The 21,831-nt window shown below is 44.1% G+C and overlaps 1 protein-coding gene across 1 annotated transcript in view; it reads right to left on the reverse strand.

The window, feature by feature from the left end:
• Positions 1–21,831, reverse strand: part of LOC8052969 (teneurin-m) — a 109,675-nt gene that overhangs the window by 19,595 nt on the left and 68,249 nt on the right. The window contains exons 16-18 of the mRNA XM_040207508.3: positions 8,197–8,205; positions 3,857–4,086; positions 2,792–2,949 (exon numbers count right to left, since the gene is read on the reverse strand). Of these exons, the coding sequence (XP_040063442.2) occupies positions 2,792–2,949; positions 3,857–4,086; positions 8,197–8,205 (397 nt within the window). The remainder of the gene's footprint in view (positions 1–2,791; positions 2,950–3,856; positions 4,087–8,196; positions 8,206–21,831) is intronic.

Genomic DNA, 21,831 nt, shown 5'->3' on the forward strand with positions numbered 1-21,831 from the left:
CTAACGGTAGAAAAGTAATGAGTTACCTCAATTATGGTAGAAAGGAAGGACGCAAGTACTGCTTCTTGAACCAAATCCTGTGAGCCTACTACGAAGGCAGTCATTTTGTGGTTTGAGCTTTCACCAAAGTGCTTTATCAACAAACCGAAGGGCACCGCAGCACTTGACAGTGAGCGTTGCATTCCTTTGCCCCTTTTGAGTAAGGATGTGTGTGCGTCACGAGTGGAAATCTCCCCAGGGGAGGGATAGGTCTCCAGTAGCTTAGGCGCACAAAGAAACGCCAGTCTCTGGCGCTACTCTTGCGAGTCACGAGCACAAGGGGACAATTAGGGGCGCCTTCCCTCGCTGCCTGTTCCCTGTGGTCTTGAGCGGGTAAGTGCGGCGCCAACCGGATGCTCGCGGTTAAACGCGGTTAAAATTAAACCAGATTGCGGGTTCAGGAAACCGCAAGTTCTTTCGAGTCGTGTGACGTTAAAGGCAACGTCTTTGGCTTGTGTTACCTGCCTTCTAACACCCGCAGCGGCCGGATGGCTTCCCTCCTCTCCACCTCGTCACCTCGCAACGCGTTCGAAAGAAAGCTCTCCTTTCCCTTTGCTTCTTGTCGTGGGCGAGGAAAAAGAAGAAAAAAAAATCAGGTGATCACATATCCCGGGCCTCATGCGGCTAGCTCAACTAGCTACGTTGGTACTGAACCGCAAAACTGCCTACCAACAAGCTTACGTTTCCTCTGGTGATCTCCCTCACCCCTTCCGCGTTCAGGGCTCTCTTCAGATGGTTGATTTTAGCCGCACAGTGCACTTTAATCAGGGAAACAACATACTCTCGCTGGATGTCAAGGTCATGCATTGCAATCTCGGCCTCAATATTCTTTAGTGCTCCGTCTCTGAGCCAACTGACACAGTTCGAAGGCTTCCTCAATCTTTTCCGCCTCTAGGCACCCCCGTGGTCGAGCACGGGGGAGCGGCCTATGATCAGAGGTAGTCTGTCTCTGTAGGCCAATGAGGTACACAGTGTACCTCATTGATAACATCAGTAAGAAACTCATTCTACAGTCTAGGAGCAGTTCAAGGGAGGCCCCTTTCTAAGTCCTGTCTTACCACCCTGTGTGCATTCCTATACTCACAGAACACGGTGCACCGATCGCGGGCACGAGCAGATCAATTCGCCAACAGAGACCTCTTTCTTCACCTGTAAGTTTAAATTCGGAAGCATGTGCAAGCGAGTCGCCAACCCACACCACTGCCCACATGAAAAAGAAAAAAGAAAGAAAAAAAAAAAGAACACGCCCAGAGCTTTCGGTTTTGGAAGAGGGAGAAGGTTTACAGCATTTCTCTTCCGTGCGGAGCCGACTACATCGATCAGATGGGGCACTCCGTGAATGATATTCTCCGTGTGCACGCCAAGAAGATCTTGGATCTCCCCCGGTCTACGTGCATTCGGTCGTAACTCACATTAAAGTTAAAAAAAAGGAAGAAAAGAAGCTGTCCCTTGTACGCCCCTGAATTAACAAAAACAAAAATCCTGGCCCCGAAAAAAAGGGAAAGGGGAGAGAAGGGTGCAATAATCTCGACGCTGTAGGGAAGTCATAGAATCCCTACACGTTCTTTGCAAGCGTCTCCAGCCCTTTCCTTTCTCTTTCGGATCGAGAGAGTCGGTACCTGCGAGGTGAGAGGTTTCTTCCAAAATGATAATAAAGAATCTATCTCGTTTTCTTCTTCTCTTCTCCGCAACCTTTCCCTCGCTTCCCTCGCTTCCCAAAAATGGCACCGCCGGATTTCAGGGCTCCTATAGTAACGGCGTCGTGTCGATTGACGCTCAGCAGACCTCCATCTTTCGTCTAATATTGTTAAAAAAGAAATGGTTGCCCAGTTTTGTTATAGACGATGGTTATTCTCACCGCGCATCAGTTTAGTCGTTTCGCCGTCGTACCGCGCCGAAATTAACGAGAAACATGATTAGATGCGTCATCTACTGTTCGTAAAAAAGACCGAAATTTCGGGTTGAAATCACCTCGAATTTGTCAGAGTGACACGGTAGCACTGTTTTATTGGTTGTGTGCTATCACTAACAGACACATTTGTACACAAAATTAAGCGATAACCACACGAAACGCCAACAGCCGCGAGCAACTAAATTGAAGTCACCTAATGACGGCGAGTTCGTCAACGCTGGATAACTAGTAGGTTGAGTTAACGAAATTTGCTGCCACTTGATCTTGGCCCTTGCCGCTAAATAAGAAGAATAAAAAGTGAATACAGAGATTTGGAAAACGAGAAGCAGAAAAGTGAAAGATAAGAAGGAACTGTATTATAAGAGGCGACGACAGGATTATCCCGGCCGGGCCATACCAGGACAGCCGTTTCTGAGAAGCGGGGCTGAAGTGGTGTATTGCTCTAACTGGGTGGGTTGGGAAGTGTGTGTGTGTGTGGGGGGGGGGGGGGGGGGGGGGAGGGTTTAAATCTACCCCGGGCTCTGCTCAGCCACCAGGATGCTCTTTTCCTCAGACACGGGGATGCCACGCACAGTCAGGCGGGGGTGGGACACCCACAGTGGCTCAGGGTCCGTGGTGACCTCATTCACCAATCACATAGAGGTGACTCCTGCGGGGTCCTTAGCTAAGACTAGCAAGCCGGGCCAGGCCTGCGATACGAAACGAACATTCTACAAAACCGTTTCGTAAAATCGAGACACTTTCGCCAGAATACAAAAAATGTCCAATTGAGGCGTGGCGAGATGCTTGATAAGAGGCGCGGTAAGTTTGCGCCCGGGCGCCTGTGAGCCTCATGCTTGCCTCGTTCATGTGCAGGGTCCCCGAGCATGGGATGGGCCTCCACTGGCGCTTGTGCTGATGGTCTCCGATCAGCGTGTGGATGATCCCGCGGCTGTCGACCATCCGCACGTTGTTGCCGTCCCCGAAGTACAGACTGTTGTCCACTGCCACCGCCATGCCTGCGTACCATTTTTGCCTTGTCAACAAAGAGAACTTTCCTACAGCCACAGCAATCAAGCAAAACATCCGCTTTTTTATGCCTCCGAATGCAGTTAACGTCAACTCTGCGGCAAATTATTCAGAGAGTCAAATCACTACGATTCGCAAAGAAATCATCTTGCACAAAGAGCTGCAAAAACGCAACTGAAACAAAGTATTAGTGCTGGCGGCATAAGTAAAAGACGAATATACAAAGAAATTACCTGTTATTTAAGTCGCTAAGCTTAAAGAAAACCGTACACTCGGAAAGGCACGTTCAAAAAACAGCGCGGATATCGCGCAATTTTTAGGATTTGGAAAAAGAGCTCTACACCGTTTGTTTTAAACAAATCGCTGGCTGGCGTTTATTCCACGGAAATAAGAGATATATTCTTTTGACGAAACCGTGTGTTCGATTTACGTGCAGTATATACCCTAGTTTCTCGAAGATAACGTGATCAAATTTGACATGTTTCGAGGTCCATCGGATTTTCGGTTATTTTTTTCCAAATGAGTGGCCGTACTCATTGGTCAGTTACGATTTTCAATACTACCAAGAGCCATGTCTGCTCTTGGCATTACATGATGGAAGGGGGAGGGGGGAGGGCGGGAGAGAGGGGGGAGGGGGTTGTATAGTTTGATATAAGAACACTGTAAAATGGCTGCCCTGATATCAACGTTGATATCACCAGCAGCGATATCAACGATATCACTGCTGGTGCGTTGTGCCAGCTCTAGGTTCCTGCGGTGTAACCCCGCGGATTGCGTGCAATTCCGCGGGTCACATAAACAAATAAACCTGCTCTCTGTTGCCTTTTGCTGCGTCACTACCACATTTGTCGTGTGATCAAGGTAGCGATCCCCACTGATGGAGGGGCGGGCTCCTACCCTTGGGATAGGAGAGCTTGGCCTCAAGGGCGGGTCTGCCGTCACCGCAGTTGTCCCGGTCTCTGGGAATGCAGCGCTCCCCGCTGCCGACGACCACGTCGAAGTTGGAGTCCGGGTCTTCCACCTTGTCCAGCGAGTGGACGCGCACGATCTGGTGCCGCTCCGGGTCGGACAGGTACAGATGACCGTCCGTTGGGCTCAGCGTCAGGTGGTACTGGTACGACACGTCGCTCGTGCTGCACCGCGCACAGTGGTCAGCTGTAGCCTCCGAATGGCGTTTATAAGGACGGGAGTTATCCTGCGTAGTCGGCTCATTACGTGTATAATGCCTGGAGCGCGTCTCCGACTTAGAGAAGTGCCATGCTGTTCTCTGCCGCAATCCTGGCCCTGGCACAACGGATGCGGTTGACGCCTCTTCTGCTGCAGGTCACTTTACAACTCGACATACTACTTCAGCGGCCGAGTGTTGGGACGCCGCACGACAGTGGCACTCGCGTTCGTTCGCACTTTCTGCCGGAGCTTCTAGAACCAACCGCCAGGATCGTGACACCCAACAGAATGATACGCCAGCTCCTGTGACGCCATGTCTTGTCACTTAATAAATTTCGATGCCTACACACAAGTGGAGGTACGGGTTGCAGGCACCGCAATTAGATTGTTTATGCGGTTACCTAAAAACAAATAGTTGAATACATAAAAGTAAAGATGGACACACACACCTCTTGACCAAATACACGTATGCAAGTAAATAAAGAGTGAACGTACACAGCGGTGGGTATTTTTTTTTTTACTTTCCTTGCGTGTATTTGTTTATTTGTTACAGCTCGCCACATAAGCAACGTTAATTTACACCTAACTGTATTCATCTCTCCTTCGTTGAGAAGAAACAAACTGACCAGAGTAGCCCAGCTGTCAACTCGATTCTCTGAAGTTTTAAAGGGCCCCCGGAAACAATTTTTTTAATAGTCTAATTGCGACACGTGTGTCAAAAAAAAAAAAAATATATATATTTTACACGAAAAAAAAAAATTACATCAATATTGACGGTGCGAGACCTGATTTAGTCGGTAGCCAGCTCCTTTCCACTTGTTTTCTCTCTCGGCATTTCGGACGCGTGGAGGAGAGGTGGATCGGCTTCGCCTTCACGTTGAGGTGGACAGAGCGACGTCATGAACTTTGGGCACAGAATTTAAAATCAGTCTCTCACCGTCAATATCGCGCTATAGTTTTTCCCCGTAATATATATATATATATATTTATACGCGTGTTCCAATTAGACTGTTAAAAAAGAAAAACTATTTTTTTTTCCTTTTTAGGAGCTTTTTAACGCATATTGCGTTTGTGGGCTGGTTTCGACGTCTAGAGTGGCACTCTAATAAAATATGTATGGCGCTATTCTCCGGATGAATTTAGCGGGAAAGTTGGGCCCAGAATCCGTTTTGTGTCGCAGCCTCTCAGTCAAGTATAACATTTCTGCAACGTTAAAAAGAGCAATACACGCGAACGACGTCTGAAATAGCTGAAAAGTCAAACACCGATACTCACCTGCTTAAAAGCACCAAGATATCAAAGAGGACAAGACGCACATAACGCGTTCCAGGTTCCTCATATTCATGGATACTTCTTTTTGTTTAACAAAATATCAACGCTCCCAACCGTACTTCTAACAATGCAATCGTTGACGAAAAGACGATGGGACGGCGTGAGCAAGAACATTTTCGGGCTGAATTTCCCGGTAAGCCAGACGCCCAAGTGGCCTAACCAGAAGAATTAATTTCTCAACAAACGTTCACATGTACAGGGTTCCAATTAGCGTTTTTGTGAATGATATTTCGCTAGACATCCAGGTACTAATAAAACATTCTGAGTAAATTATATCTTAATAGTGTACTACTGAATATAGAGGAATTCACAAGCAGATGATAGATGTAAATAAATTACGGGAAAACTTGCGATGACACTAACCTAAAAAAATTCCAATGGATTTTAACTATTCAATGAACGGAAATGAAATAAAAATATAGACCATTCTAAAAATCCTGGCGTTATATTTAGCGCAAAATTTACTCCGAATCAGAACATTATTAACGTAGTCAGCAAGACCCCCCCCCCCCCCCCCTTTCCCCTTCGACGTAGGCTCTCTTCTCATAAACAATCCCTTAAACTCGAAAATTGTAAAGAAAAAAAAAAGTCATATAAAGGATTAATCAGACGTATGCTGGAGTACGCTAGTTTCATATGGCTTCCCCACATGGCAGTTTGATTGAAAGATTAGATGGTGTAAGGAGAGGTTGTTATATCCACCCTTAATTCATTCAAAAACCGGGTATATGTGTCGCATTTGCTTAAACAATCCAACATTTAGACATTATAAACTAGGGCAACGATAAATAAATAAAACATTCGTATTTCTTTCTTAATTGCAAAGTTAATATTAAAGTTAAAGCATTTAATCTTCTCATCCACCGAATAATCCAAAATCAACCATATGAGATCAATAGAGCAACACAGATTGAAACTCGATGTTTTCAAATACTAACGTTTCCCTCGGGCAATTCAATACATGAATTCAATCGAAACTTATGAAGTAACGCTTTCTTCAATTGAAAATGTTGCTGCTGCAATCAACGATATATTTAAATATCTGAAGTTTGTCTTTTCGTATTTGAGGAATTATGGAGGAATGTTTTATTTTCGAGATATTGTCGTATATTGCGCAGTCTTAAAATCCTAAGCAGAAAACGGCAGTTTTTGCCCAGCTATAGTCGCAGTTTTCTGCACGAGAATTTGACACCAGCCCGAATTAAACCGCAGGCCTCCGCAATATTTCAAACAAACTTTAAAGCAGAAAATTGATAGCGCACCCGTGTTTAAACGTCGCTAACTGCGCACAATTGAGACACATAGAGTGCTCAAATACTTTGTACACTCTAAAAAAAAAAGGCGTCATCTTAACACTTTTTGGAGTGTAAATGGTTTGTCGCAGAATCCACCCTTTTTTGAGAGTTAGGGTTACTCTTCGAAAGAAGGTGTTGACTTTACTCTTTTAAGAGTAACAAGGAGTTACTCTTGACAAGAGTTACAATTACTCTTCAAAACGAGGTGTTGACTTTACACTTTTGAGAGTAACCAGGAGTTACTCTTGACGAGAGTTAGTGTTACTCTTTTCTAGGGTAACGGTTACTCCTTGAAATGAGGTGTAAAATTAACACTTTTGAAGAGTAGCATAGACTCCTACAGGTGGTGTTGTACGTACCCTCGAAGCGAATGTTGTGGCTACTCTCTTAGGTGCAAATAGAACAACTCTAATGAGTGGTCAAGGCTACACTCTCATGCCAAGAGTTATTTTAACTCCCTCGTAAAGGGTAACTTCAGCTCCATAAGAAGTGTTAATTAAGCTCTACGTCAGAGCTAAAAGTACACTCTGTTAGGTGTTATCTTTTCCCTTTCACGTAGTGTGCCTGAACTCTATAGAAGGGCAAACAAAGAGCTTCCAAGACATTGAATCCCTTAAGCAAGGTGTTTATTTCCCTCGAATATGGGCATTTCTTGTTCACAGCTACAACACTCCGCAATGCACGGATGCGAATGTCCGAAGAGAATTCTGCATGTGCTCACAGGACGAAAGGTGTTGCTTGAGCCTTTTCAGAGGGTGCCCATACAGGCCCTCATACAAGGTCGAGTGAAAACAGTAATACGGTGCTCGTTAAAAAAACAGATTTTAATGTACATGTAAAAAAATACACTCATTTAAGATCTCAATCTTCCAGTTTTGAAATTAGATCTAGTACCAAGAATGACTTGGTCTTGTAGGTCAAGCCAATGAAGTTGCCAATCACAGCAAGTGACCAGGATGCTTTTGGACAGCAGGAAATGTCATGGACCCAGTATAGCGCAAGAATGAGCGCAATACCGGCCACAATGTCCGTTACCTCGAAAGAGCAGTCCTCCAGCACCACTGTGAGTGGTGAACTTGAGGCCCCTCCCCTGACTTGCATCACAGGGAAGGCTGGCTGGACATGATCCTCCTCCTGTGAAGAAGAAACATGGGCAATTTGTAGTATTTGAAAGGAAGATAATTACCAAAGAAAGTCTACTCAGTCTCCTCGGGGTAATTACAGCAATTTCAGGGTGTCTAGCGAATTATTATTTTGAAATTCCCCAACTTTTCCAGATTTTCCCTGACAATTTCAGGTGAAATTCCCTGACCTCTGTAGAGGCGGTTCAATATATGAGACCATTACAACACAAGGCATTGAGCATTGAGCACTGTGAGCAAATTTCTAGAACCACGGGTTTTTCGAGTAATTAAGCAACTGCAGTGGTCCCCGGATTCAAACCCAGGACCTCTGCATGACACCCAGGAGTGGTGCCCACTCGGCCACCACATCATGCGCGGCAATATATGTGGCCCCTCGTGGGCCCAAAAAAATACAACACAATGCAAATAGCACATCAAGTAGCACACCATTAAAGGGACACTTCAGTAAAGTGACAATTTGTAGATGAAAATATTTGTTCATGTTACACCAGCACACAATAAGAGCAACAACACCATATCCTGCCTTTTGCTATAATTTGGCCTTTCAACTAGCTCAAAGATTGAAGCCTAAACTTTCTTTCCCCACTTCACACCACATTGTCTTTATAAATTGCCAGAATTACCAAATAAGCACGACAGGCTTATTTGCATTTTCTTGTATGTATCTCGGTATGCTCGGAGTCTGCTGAGGTAATACATGCCTATATAAAACACTGTTGCTTGTTGCTTTATTAGAGCATCTCTCATAGAGGCTGAAGGCATAAGACCAATACTGCCTGTCAGCCCAGCAACAGGTGCAGAACAAGTGTTTGAACATCTCCTTCACCATATTTAGTCACATTATAATATTTCTTAAGTTTTTTTGGCAAACCAAGTTTTTAAACAACTTCATATTTTTTAAAGCTACTCTTCTGATTTCTTTCGATGCTTTTTGTGTGTTCTTCGAGTTGCTGATGATGAATCTCTGTTAAACTGCAGGTTTCTTTTTTTCTACGAGATGCCAGAGAGGCTGCTCTTAGAACAGCCTCCCTGGCTGCTTTTGCTTCACAGGTACCTGCGAGCAGGGTTCTGAGTTACCATGCATACTGAAATTGATATGTGAGCCAGTTTTCACTTCGTTTAAGAGGTTAGAAATTATATCAGAATGGAATACCATACCTTCTCAATGAGAGAAGCTGTTGAATCCTTCAGCAGGGCTGCCAGGCTCTTTACCACCTCCATGGCAGGAGCTGCAAAGAATGAGGTTGCTTAGTTTTCTGATGGAAAGTGTATTCTTATATGGCAATAATTCCTAAAATTCTATGCCAAAACACACACCACCCCCCGACTGCATAAAAATAAATATCAAATCTGGGATAAGAAACCCATATGTTTCATTCAACACAGCTGAATGATCACAATAATGCAGAATCCAATCAAGAAAGATATACCCAACTTTTTTGGACCTAATAAGAAAAAAAACTATGCATTGCAGAAAGCTGAAAGTTCACCAGCTTTAATGTAAAGTCAGCAATATTAAAAATGAGTAAACAGCTTGCTAAGTGTCTTTAGTTAATACCAGCACACTCATTTGCAAGACAATAGACCATTTTCGAAAATCCCAGGAGCCATTCATAGGATATACTTGAATAGTTGACTGGGACTTGCTTTTTTGCCGATTGAACACGAGTCCGAACCAAACACTTAGGCAGCACTCATGGCTATCTCGCTCAGCCACAACCATCCAAAACCATTAGTACCCCTTCTGACATGAATACCTAAGAGAAAGATAATCCACATCGCTCTCCCTCTCTCTCTATTTTCTCCTTTGTATGCAATGGCAGCCGTAAGTGGTTGCATTTATTTATGGCATCCCCAAGTTATTACCCCCTGACAGTGGCATCGGGACAAGGGTGCAAGGGGAGGGGGCAGTTGCCCCCCCCCCCCTTTTTTTGATATTTGAAACAATTATAGCAGACAATATGGGAGAGAGGGATAGGGCTTAGCTTCCCTGCACATCACCCCTCCACCTTTCAAACGGTAGCAATTTAGCTGGCCTCTGCCCACAGTGGCGAAAGACATAGCTCTATATTTATACAGACTTTCCCGAAGGGTAGGATGAATACAATTTCTTAACAACTGGATTTGTCCAAGTGGAATCGTCCAAGTTTTTATAGATTAATTAGTGTGAACAATCTATTGTGTTTCAGAGCTGGCTGCCGTATACTATAGTTTATTTTACACCTTTACAAAAAAAAAAGCTAGCAAATGCATATAACATCTCAGTTTGGGGAGACCATTGACTAAATGTAATTTCAGCTCTACAAGGAGCTAATTTGCTATAAAGTACCATTTAACCTTAATAAAAAAATAAAAAATTATACATACTAAAATGCACAAATTCTATAAAAAAAAATATATATACATATATATAAAAGTAGCCCAACCCAAGAACACACAGGTTGTGATTCGCAAGAGTTAAAATAATTGATAAATGTGCCACATGTCAAAACAAAGAATGCATTATGGCCTGCTTAAGCTCCGCCACAACCGACACTACTAGATAGCAAGCTGTTCATGTGTGCCACTTCATCATGCAGCTAGCTGCACAATAGATGTGCGCTCTAAATTTCTTGGTGCATGTGAATGAACTGGTTGCGCCACTCTGAATGCAGGTGCAGGCGCAGGCACATGCATTGCAAGGTCGAATTTAGAGCTCTTTTTTTCTTTTTTTCAAATAGTAGGAAGGTGAATTTATAAATTGCTTAGGCCTACTCTCGCAACATCATAGTGACCCTCAACCCTTCATCTAGCTTTAAAGGGCCTCTAAAAAAAAAAATTATTTTAAGCAGTTTGGTTGGGACGCGCGTGTCAAAAGAATTTTATGCGAAAAAAAAATGTTCAGAGCAATATTGACGGCAAAAGATTGATTTCAAATTATGCGGGCAAAGTCCATGACATGACAGAATGGTCATTTGCTCTTTCCACCTCAACGAGATGGTCATTCGTTCTTTCCACCTCAACGTGAAGGTGAAGCCGATCCACCTTTCCTCCACACGCCCGAATGCCAAGAGAAAAGCAGTTGAAAGGAGGTGACTACTGACTTAATTGCAAGGCACCTCGCGCCATCAATATTTCTGTAAAATAAAATGCTTTTTTTGCTTCAATTTTCTTTGACACGCGTGCCCCAACAAGACTTTAAAAAAAAATTTTTTTTTTCAGGTGTTTTTAAGAACTGATAATTACAAACTTGCCATTTAAGTTCACACCTATATTTCTACGTTGATTTGAAAACAAAAAAAGAATGTTTTAAGACTTACGGTATTTGCGGCACAGAAATATGTAGTCATAAATGTACCCATATTACCTCCATATTATTTACAAGTTAAAAATCAAACCGCTAGCCTCCCTCTTCAGCTAACCAGTGTCAAATGTACTACTAAATTAACAGTCCAATAAATACCCTGTTATACGAAAGAACATGACAGTTGAACAGAACATGACATTTGAATGAATCAAGAATTTAAAATAAATCAGTCACATAACAAAAAAACTCGTTGGGTAAAGATAATTCCTGGCAAATACATTCACATATCGCAGTGACGTAACTGACACTCCACTCGCACCCAACAAGCCGAATCTTGGCAAATAAGGACTAACTCAACACTGTGGCATTCGGCTTTGGACCTACTGGGAGGACTTTACTACAGCACACATCTACCGCCAAGAAGACAGCCATATTTTAACAGCGAAAATGAAATAAACATGACTTCGAACACAAAAATAACCAATCATAACGTCTCTCACGGACTATTAGAATAAAAAGCACTTACAAATAGCGCTGTACAGGGCCTTTCGCCGTGGATTACACGCTGGACTCGTCGGAGATTCCCGGTCAAGAGTTAGACACAATCCAAGCTCATCAGATCCTGACAAAAAGTACATTCACTGTAAAAACAAATTCCGTCAAATTAATAAAAATTGCCGGCTAATTTTTGATGCCGATGCAATTAGTGTTGTCTTCCATCACGGTCACAGCATTAACTATCTATTACGTGCATGACAGTAATGAGGCCCCACGGTTTTCCCCGTAACTTGACCTGGGTAGAAGCATGGCAGAAAACTGTAACTCTCAGTCACTGTACTGCACAAGATGCACGGATACGGGTATTGTTCCGGAATCAAAAATTAGCTGCCATGTTGTCTGTAACTTGCGACGGCAAAAAACCGCAACTCTCAATCACAGAGTTGCACGTGACGCACGACGACAGGAATTATTTAAATTAGCTGGCGTGTTGTTCGCACCTTGAAGCAACGGCCAGAGCTTGTTAAACTGCTAGCTGCAGTGACTTAACAAAATGGACGTCTCAGTGAACAATAAATATAGCATTTTACTAATATAATTATTGTTCACTGAGACGTCCGTTTTATTAGATCATTGCAGCTAGCAGTTCAACAGGCTCTAGCCGTTACTGCAAGGTATGGACAACACGGCAGCTAATTTTTAATGTCTGAATGATTCCCGTTGTCACACATGACGTGCAGCTCAGTGATTGAGAGTTGCAGCTTTTTGCCGCCGCAAGTTACGGACAACACACCAACTAATTTTTGATGCGGGAACAATTCAAAGTAAATATCTAGCGACCATAAAATCTGATTAGGTTGTGGGCCCAAGTTACTTTCAGGAGTTAACGCCAGCTGCGCATCCCAGCGGTTAGCAGGTGCTTAAACACTGTTAGAAATTTGAAGCAAGTGTACACAAGATACAGTATTAGGTAAAACATGTTCATACCTTTTTTTCTCAAGAAATAATTAGTGGGCCATTTCCGTCTTTGATGTACAAAGCAATCTCTGATTTTCAGAGCAATAAAGTCCATATGAAGAACTACAGATCCTGGAAAAGCAAAACAGAAAATATGGAATGTGATTAGATTATCAACAGACTGCGATGACAGAATAAATTTCCCAGTTTCTGCAAACTATGAGTTAGACGTGAGCGCATTGCAAGAGCCTCAGCTTAACTCTCGCGGGAACTAGACAGCAAAACCAACTTGAGACCTATGCTACGAATTAACGAAGGAAGTCCGAAAATGCCTTCGAAGACAAAATTGCTGCAATCAATGAGTTTCTGCAAGCATGCTGTCACGAGTTACTTTCAGAAGTTACTGCCAACTGTGTCTCTCAAGAGATAATTACACACTGTGGTAGCAAGAAATTTCAAGCAAGCGCACATAAGATGCAGTACGGAGTAAAACCTGTTCATACCTTTATTCTTGAGAAATAATTAGTGGGCCATGTCCAGCTTTCATGTACAAGGCAATCTCTGATTTTCAGAGCAATCAAGTCCATACGGAAAACTACAGAACCTGGAAAAAAAATAAGTGGAATGTGATTAGGTTCTGAACAGAATGCAATGACAAACTAAACCTCCCGATTTCTGCAAACTATGAGTTATACATAAGCGCAGTGCAGGTAACTCAGATTCATTCTGGCAGGCACTAATCAGTGAAACCAACGTGTGACTTATGCTATGAAACCATTTTAACAAGGCAAGTTCGAAAAATACCTTTCAAAATGAAATTTCCACATTCAATGAGTTTCTTCAAGCCTGCTGTCACAAGTTAATTTCAGAGGTTACTGCCAAGTGCACCTCCCAGAGATAGGTGTTCGAACACTGTGTTAGTAAGAAATTGCAAGCAAGTGCACACAAGATGCAGCACTGAGTAAAACATGTTCGTATCTATTCTTGAAAAATAATTACTGGGTTACGTCCAGCTTTTAAGTGGAAGGCAATGTTCGTAACCTGCACAGCAATCAAGTCTATATGAACAACTATAGAACCTCGAAACAAAGAGAAACAAAAAAATGTGGAATGTGGTTAGGTTCTGGACAGAATGCAATGACAAACTAAACCACCCGATACCTGCAAACTATGAGTTGCACGTAAGTGCACTGCAGGTGCCAGTGTGATTTAAGAACGCTGTAAACCCAAATGAAATCACTTGAAAGGGGCCAGGACACAGAAATTAGGCAAGTTAGAGTATTCATTACATGATAGCCCCATAGGTTACTGGGCATACAGAAAACACTTAAGAATATTTAAAGTTCCAATAATTACAAAAATATATCTTTTAATGTTTCTGATTTTTATCTGCTGACCAGGATACCTGGGTGACCAGGCGATGCCTGAACATCGGACTCTGAGAACACCAAAGCTCATTGCAAGGGACCGCATACTAGCATTTAGCGGTACACTGTCGAGATTGCGGTGCAAACTGCAGGAAACCTATTACATAATGAAGGAAACCTATTAATTACATAATAAAAAACAGACCATCTTGAGTAAGCCAACCTTCACTGACTCCAACGAACAGTGAGATTCATTTTCTGAATCTTGGTTAGCATGTGGAGTGTGCAATGAAGAAGAAGGAAGTGCAAAATCCACGGTGCGCCTTATACCCGAGCGAACATAGTGCCATCTACACACTCCAATGAAAAATCAGTTGTTAGTAAGCACTTATCCTATGTAGTCCTTCCTTTTTGTCCTTTTCCCTTTCGTGCTGTTTTTCACGAAGAAAATTTCGAATCCATGATAAAGTGAGAGAATCAAGATTTAGTGAGGAAAGTTCTGATATTAAATGACAGTGAGATACATGATCGAAAGCCTTAGAGTAATAAAAAAATATGGCATCATACTTGGGAGTTAGTGTTCATATTAACATGAATATCACGGGTGAACTCCAGCAACTGCCTCTAGCATGAATATCTTTTACGAAACCCGTACTGATTTTGGTAGAAAAAGTTGTTAGTAGATTCCAGATGCGATACTACATGAGAAAATATTTTGAGTTCTAACAACTTGCATACAACGCTGGTTAATGATACGAGACGGTAGCTTCCCGCAGTGACGATTGCCACTTTTTTAGATTGGAACGACCTTCCCAACCTTCCACTCGGGTGGGATGCAACCAGTGGATGAATGCTGGAAAAGTAGACTGCATATTACTGCGTGCTTAGGGGTAGCCCAGGGGGCACCGCGCCCGACTGTCATGCAGAGGTCCCGGGTTTGAATCCTGGGACCGGCAGATGTCTTTATTTATTCCTAAGACGATGCTTCTAGAAAATTTGAGAAGGCCGTGGTTAATTCTAGAACAGAATGTTCTAGAAAGGAGAGTGCTATAAAAGAAGCCCCGCGTGGCCTTATGCAATCAGTTATCGCTTGTGCTCGACCCTGTTGTATTGAAGACACTCGACGCCTCCGACGTGCTGTTATTTCCCTTTAATTTGGGCAACGTTCGCCCCATTAAACATTCATTTTGTTCAGTTTTACTTCGCCTCGTCACCTATTTTTTGTGACAACCCTTGGTATTTTTTTAGAATTTTTGTATTAATTGAGTCGACACCAGCCAAGCTGAAAATTTTGAGGTTATCATTAATATCGCAATTTCAGACGGTGTTATAGAAATAGGGTCCATATACCTAAAATCTACATCTGGTACAAAAGGTAAAAAGGAACTATCTCCATCAGTAAAAGTAGACTAAAAGCAATTGTTCAAAACCGTAGGACATTCATTGTCCGAAATAACAGTGCCATCATTGTTCATCAAGAGTATTGAACGGGACGACTGATATGAGGAAATAAGTTTCCAAAACGTTTTTTGGTTATTCTATAATATTGAAGGCAGTTCACAGTTATAAAATTTGTCTTTGAAGAAATGCACACGTTCGATACAGAGTTTGGCCCAAGAGTTATATTTGGTCCAGGCTGCCTCGAAATTCGAGTTTTTGGCTATCTTAAATAGTCTTTTCTTTCTTTTGCCCTAGCTTTTAAAATCTTCCATGTACCAGGGTTTAGTGCTGTCTAACCAAATACGAACGCATAGAACAAAGGCAAGAATTCTAGCAACTTTTGTTTGGAAAGTAACTAGTTGTCATTAACTGTAGAATCAAAACAATTTACAACATAATTGTCAGAAAATTTCAAGAGAGCTGTGTTAAATTTGGCCATCACTGGGCCACAATACCACTAGCAGACATTAGTTGCTAGAATGACAACAAGCTGAAGTTTTCAAATAACCAACCTGCAGAAAAAAGATGTTTGAGTGCTCCATCACGGCTGTGCTAGCGTGCCCCGAATGACCGGCATGGGATAGCGGCTTTTGTAGAGGCATCGCAGCTGACGACCAATGTTGGCAGGCTCCTAATGCTCCTAACTTGAAATACACCAGGACGGGTTCTGGGAGTCGCTGTTTTCCCGTGGTTGGCTCGAGAATGATCGGTTCAGTGGCGTCCCATGGTCCGTCCAGCACATGGGCCCGTCATTGCTGGCGATGCTCAGAAGTATAGACTGCAACAAAAATATGTGTAAGTGCTCCATCATGGCTGTGGTAGCGTGTCCCCCCCCCCCCCCCCCCCCTCCGATTTCAGCTTTTGGAGCAGGTAATTCTCGTTCATCACCTTGTAAAATGCGATGCAAGTACTATAGAAAACTCCGCAGTTCCTCAAAGTGCCATAAAAACTATTTTAACTGTGATTATAACACAGACAAATATTTACAGCAAAAAGATTGTTGTTGGAAGTGTTGTAATAGAAGGGGATAGAAAGTAAAAACGCAAAATGCCTTTAAATCTCGATCCATTTACTAAATCAGTTCAGTCTTCGACGACTGCAGGGCAATAAAACTATTTTAACAGAGCGAATAAACTACACGTCGTAACATGCACTTTTCCTTAAAGGGGTGGTGAACCGAAATTTGTATTTCAGAAAACAATGCAGGAGCTGTAGATGGGACGCTACAATCCTTACAACACTACTCGTAAGGCGATATTTCGAATGGACGGCCGTATATTTGGAAAAAGAGATCGAGATTGAACGAGGCCAACGAGGGACGTGGAGTCAACGTATCTGGTTCTCTCCTCTCTTCGCTTTGCCCCATCAAGGCGACGAGGCGAGGAAGACGCAAGAAAATTCCCTCTCCTTCTCGACTCTTCTTAAAGAAACAAGACGTCAACATATCTGTCACATGCGCCTCCTTTTTTAAAAAAATATGGTTGAGATATCGCTATATGGGTGATCTTTTGGTGTTTGTAGCATCCCGTTGCACGCTTTTGCTGCCGTGTTTTGTGGAATCCAGATTTCGGTTCAGCATCCCTTTAAAATGCAAATATAGCGAGGAAGAGTCATACGAGTGTTCCTCAAGTAATCGGGGCCACTGAAACAATGATTGACACCTCACTTCCTCCCATGCAAAGCATCAATAACCATTCCAGCCAAGGGGAAGCAACTATAAAGGAAAAGTAAAAGTTGAACACTTATCTCGGAAAGTGGCTACTTTTCGCTCGAGCACATAATTTAATCGTTGCTTTTACGTAGGGAAATATAAGCGAGTAACTTGGCGTTCCTTAATTTCATAAAAGGACAAAATTGTTTCCGTCTATGGCAGTGCTCTCTCAGGTCACCGTGGGACAGAGGTGGTTTGTGTACCTCAGTCCTATTTATTATCGAGCGGTAACACATCATATCCGCTGAAAGTATTTAATAAATCATAGCGGCCAAAGCAGGTGGCACGTCATCCTCTGCTTCCAGCCAGCATCTGATGATGTTGTTGCCGCCATCCTGCGGTATGTTATGCAAGCACGGTCGTCGTTCGCCCGCTAGGCCTACCGCGAAACGAACGAACCACCGGTTTCTATGACAATTGCCGGATCACGCATCCCAGCTGGCTCGCTGCAGCGCGAGTGCGGCCACCGAACAACCATCTTGCACATTGAAAAATTGCTTTTGGAACGTGGCGGAGGCTGGCGGCAGCGAGCTGAAGACATGTTTTCTACTTGTTTGTCGTCATTTGCCAAACAAGTTTTTTAAAACCCTGTGTAAGCCGTGAAACTTGCCGTTGAGGAAACGTGGAAATTTTTACGGCAGCAGAGTGCCACAGGAAAAAGGCACAACTTGTCGAAAGCACGTTTCACCGGTCTAGCAGCGTGATCAAAGCTTCCCTGGCCCACAACAGCACTGCGTCTCTGCGCCTTCGCATGCTCGGATGACAATAAAGAATCGACGTGTAAATGTGTTTTACGAGAGCAATGTGTGTAAAGCCATATGTGCTTCTGGAGCAGCGTTTTACTTTACCCCGACGACTGTATTTGTAACTTCCGGCACTTGCGGTCCAGAAAGAGCTTGATCCAGTGGCCAGTGGCAACGAACGAGGAGGGGAAGGTACACATCACGATACTGTTAGCGCGAACACGACATCGGCACATTTTACTTCCAATTAGTATTAGCGAGCACGAAATGTTTTTGCTTACATTATATGAGCTCTTTCCGTAGCAATAATAACTTGGATGACATCCCTTGGTTTCAAAGAGAAAAACCAGCGATTACTTGTTCGCACAAACTGTGTCGCACTCAGTACGTCTTTTTTCGTTGTTAGACTATTTACAGAATATTGTGCACGATAGCTCCTCATCACTGATTAGTGCTGAACCATTATAAACCTACTTTATTGCACTTGACGTTTGAGCGCGACTCGCCCAATTGTGATTGGCCAAGGGACTGCACACGACCGTATGGGTCGCGCTTCAAAAATTTTAATTCTCGCTGTCTTGTAGTTTGCCTTCGAAAACCAAACTTGCTCCACAGCGTTGCTCTATTTGTGCTGCCATGTGATCCATTAGAGCAGATATGGAACATGGTTAATAGTGCATAAGAGCAACCGTCCATATTGTTTTCCCCCTTTATTCAAAGCAACTTGCCGGAACAGCTGGACGACCCAGAACTCCGTGCCCGATATATGATGCCCAAAAACATCTACGCGCGACACACCTTCAAAACTTTGCCGCGGCGCCGATTCTTGATCGGTATCCAAGCGCGCGAAGGCAGAGAGACGCAGCGCTTCGGCGTGCCAAGGAAGCTTTGATCACGCCGCGGTAAACTTGATTTCGACGAGTTGCGCCTTTTTCCTACGGCACTGCGCTTCCGTAAAACTTTTGACGTGTTCTCAACGGCAAGCCTCACGGCTTACACAGGGTTTTAAATAACTTTTTCAGCGAATACCGACGAACGAGTAAAACACGTAACTTCAGCACGCTGCCGCCAGCCTCCGCAACGCTCCAAAAAGGCAATTTTTCGACATGTAACATGACCGTCTGGTGGCCGCATTCGCGGAGCGGGGATGCACGATGTGACACGAACACACCACTGCCTAAGACAAGAACTTTTTTTTTTTTTTTTACATAGATAAGTAGACTAAAGAAAACATGACATCCCCTCTTTAAATTTCAGCACGCGAGAGCGCCCATCGTAATTATTCAACGAGTGCGGTTCAGTGTTTTCGATTTCTTGCGTTCTTCTTACGGCGCCGGAAAGCGAAAAGGTACGAACAAAAAGTGTTTGGAAGAAACCAGAGCAAACCGAACTCCCATGGATATGAGCCCTTGTCCTGGACACATCAATCGAGTCGAGTCTCATGCGAGGATGCGTTGCCCTCGTGCAACTGAGTGGGGAAAGCAGAAGCAACAAGGTTGAGCGCGTTTTCTGACACAACACGCGCTATCGCGTTAAGTTACGCGTCTTTCATTCCTTCTGTACTTCGATTATCTCTCAAGGCTCATGCGAAAATGAGCTACTTACCTTTTAAGTGCGGTTGAATGGTGACAAGAGGTCGCGGCAACGAAGTCACGGAAGAGCTGCCGTCGGCGAGCCTACGCAGCGGTGTCGACGGTGCGCCCAGTAAACATCACGTGACAGACGTCTTCATCCGCGAGCTGAGTGCGCCGGCTTTCGGGTAGGCCTCCCTACGCCGCTCCGATGGCGAAATGCCCTAAAGCAAAGAGATCTCGCCTCGACGGCGTCGGCGTTTTGCCGCGCGCACCCGCGCGCGCCTCTCAACGCTTTCGTCTCTCTTTTTTTTTTTTTTTCTTTTTTTTTTTGTGTGTGTGTTTTGCGTGCTGGGCTCCGTCACTCCTAAACTGAAAGTGTAGAGGAAGCTAAGGGGTGCCCGCTGAACTAATCGCACGTCTGTCTTTAACCACGTGATCACGCTCCCTCCTGTAACCACGCCGACCACGCGCAGAGAGCGAGGCAGGTGATAACTGGTCCGGTGGGCGCTTAGCTCGCTCGACACTGTCAGCTTAGAAATGAAGGGAGTCCTCCTTCAAGGACGAGTCCTCTTCGCTTACAAAGAAGAGAATAGAAGAGATTGGTGATGGTGTAGGGCAGTGTGGGGAAAACGGGAGGGGAACTGTTCTCTCATCACCCTCTCTCTCTCGCCCTTTCCCAGGGAAAGAACGAGTTCTTGCACCAGGCCGAGCGACCTTGTAAGCATTCCGTTTCGAGGCCGTCGGTGCGTGCGCCTTCCCCCCCCCCCCCTTTCCGTGCGGGAGAAGGGCGCTCGAATTCTTTCGTTTGTCTCTGTTGGTATTTGCTTGCCGGGTATCCAAAAAACCAATGTGGTAGAGATTGCTTAAACATGACAGCTCTAGAGCAAGAAGACAAAAAGAGTCTGGCAGACACGACGCTCCGAACTCAGCTTGAAGCCTAATGTCAAAATTTAAAAGAGAATGATAAATCAAATGTCTCCCAACGAAAAAAAAAAAAAAAGAGGCAATATGATTTTCAAGAAAATCGTCAGCCACTTTCGCGTTGCCTCGGAGCACCAGCGAAGCTAACTAGGTTATGCCTCAAAATAAACAAAACAACAAAACATGCCCGCCAAAAAAAAAAAAAGAACATGCACGCAAACATGTGGATTGCGCCAGATCGGTAGTCTAAAATACCAACCACATGTGGGCGATCGTACGGGTGTAGCATTATAGCCTCACGTGCAGAATCCCTGTGCGAGCTTCAACCAGCATTGTTCCATGTCTTAACCTAATATGTTGAGGGTCTACAAATGACGGCATGATTACGTTACACACGCTCGCGTGCACACTTACTGTCTCTTAATTAAAAGCAGAAGGCTCAGCCGTCACGGTGAGGACCCGGCCGTATGATCTGGGGATTCGAGTCATGGGCTTCTGATCAAGCTAGCCTTTTAAAGGCGGGGCTAAAGGGTGGGGTGTCAGTCGTGGGGCATTTGGCAACTTCTTTGTGCTCGCTTCTTTTTTTCTTTTTTTTTTGCGTTTTGCGTTTTGCAGCTGACGTTATTTCCGGCTAAACTCTAAACCAAACACGACGTTATCGTCTGCTATCAGTGCCTTGGTGCCATGTTGGATGCATTCGGAGTGTTATTGTGGCAGCAGTAGTGCCGTAAAGTCATAGAGCCGTCCTTGTATAACCACGCTTCAGAATATGTTCTTGTCCCGTCAATCGCAACGGGGTTCTTCACTGGACACGAAATGGAGTTCATAAACCCGTAGTTAGAGCACGAAGCTTTTCTCTCGAGGTCGTAAAGTCAACATAATAATCTGGAGCGAAAGGTCCCACGCATTTGATCGCGACGGAATGACGAGGCATTGACGCGGACATCGGCAGCCCCATTTGGCGGCCCCGATGAGCCCATATCGAGACATTTCTTATCGTAGTTTTCGGTTTCCAGAAACAAAGATACGGTCTTCATATCAAGATCGGCAATAAAATAAAAGAAATTCTTCATTAACCCTTTGCTCATGTGTAGTCATAAAAGGATGTACTTTTATCCGAGTCTCTGAAAAAAAGTGCTGAGGTTTCGTACGGGTCATCGAAAAGCTTTTGTCCGGCAGAGCTCTTGTTCGGGATTCATGGATTCATCAGTGACGATGTTTACATCGCCCCCACGGATTATAGTCACGTGACCTTGTGACTATTATATGGAGCGCTATTTCCACTGTGGTTACGTGGTGGCTCCAATCTGTTGTATGGTTACAGACGACCGACCGGCGGACCGTTACGGACGCGTAAAGTGCGCAGGGCTCGCCCATAAATGCTATCGCAAAGCAAGCTATGTTGTGAAACGACACAACGCTCGTTTTGATGAAAC

The sequence above is a fragment of the Ixodes scapularis genome, unplaced genomic scaffold (assembly GCF_016920785.2).
Source record: "Ixodes scapularis isolate PalLabHiFi unplaced genomic scaffold, ASM1692078v2 PGA_scaffold13__105_contigs__length_92229423, whole genome shotgun sequence".
NCBI lineage: Eukaryota > Metazoa > Arthropoda > Arachnida > Ixodida > Ixodidae > Ixodes > Ixodes scapularis.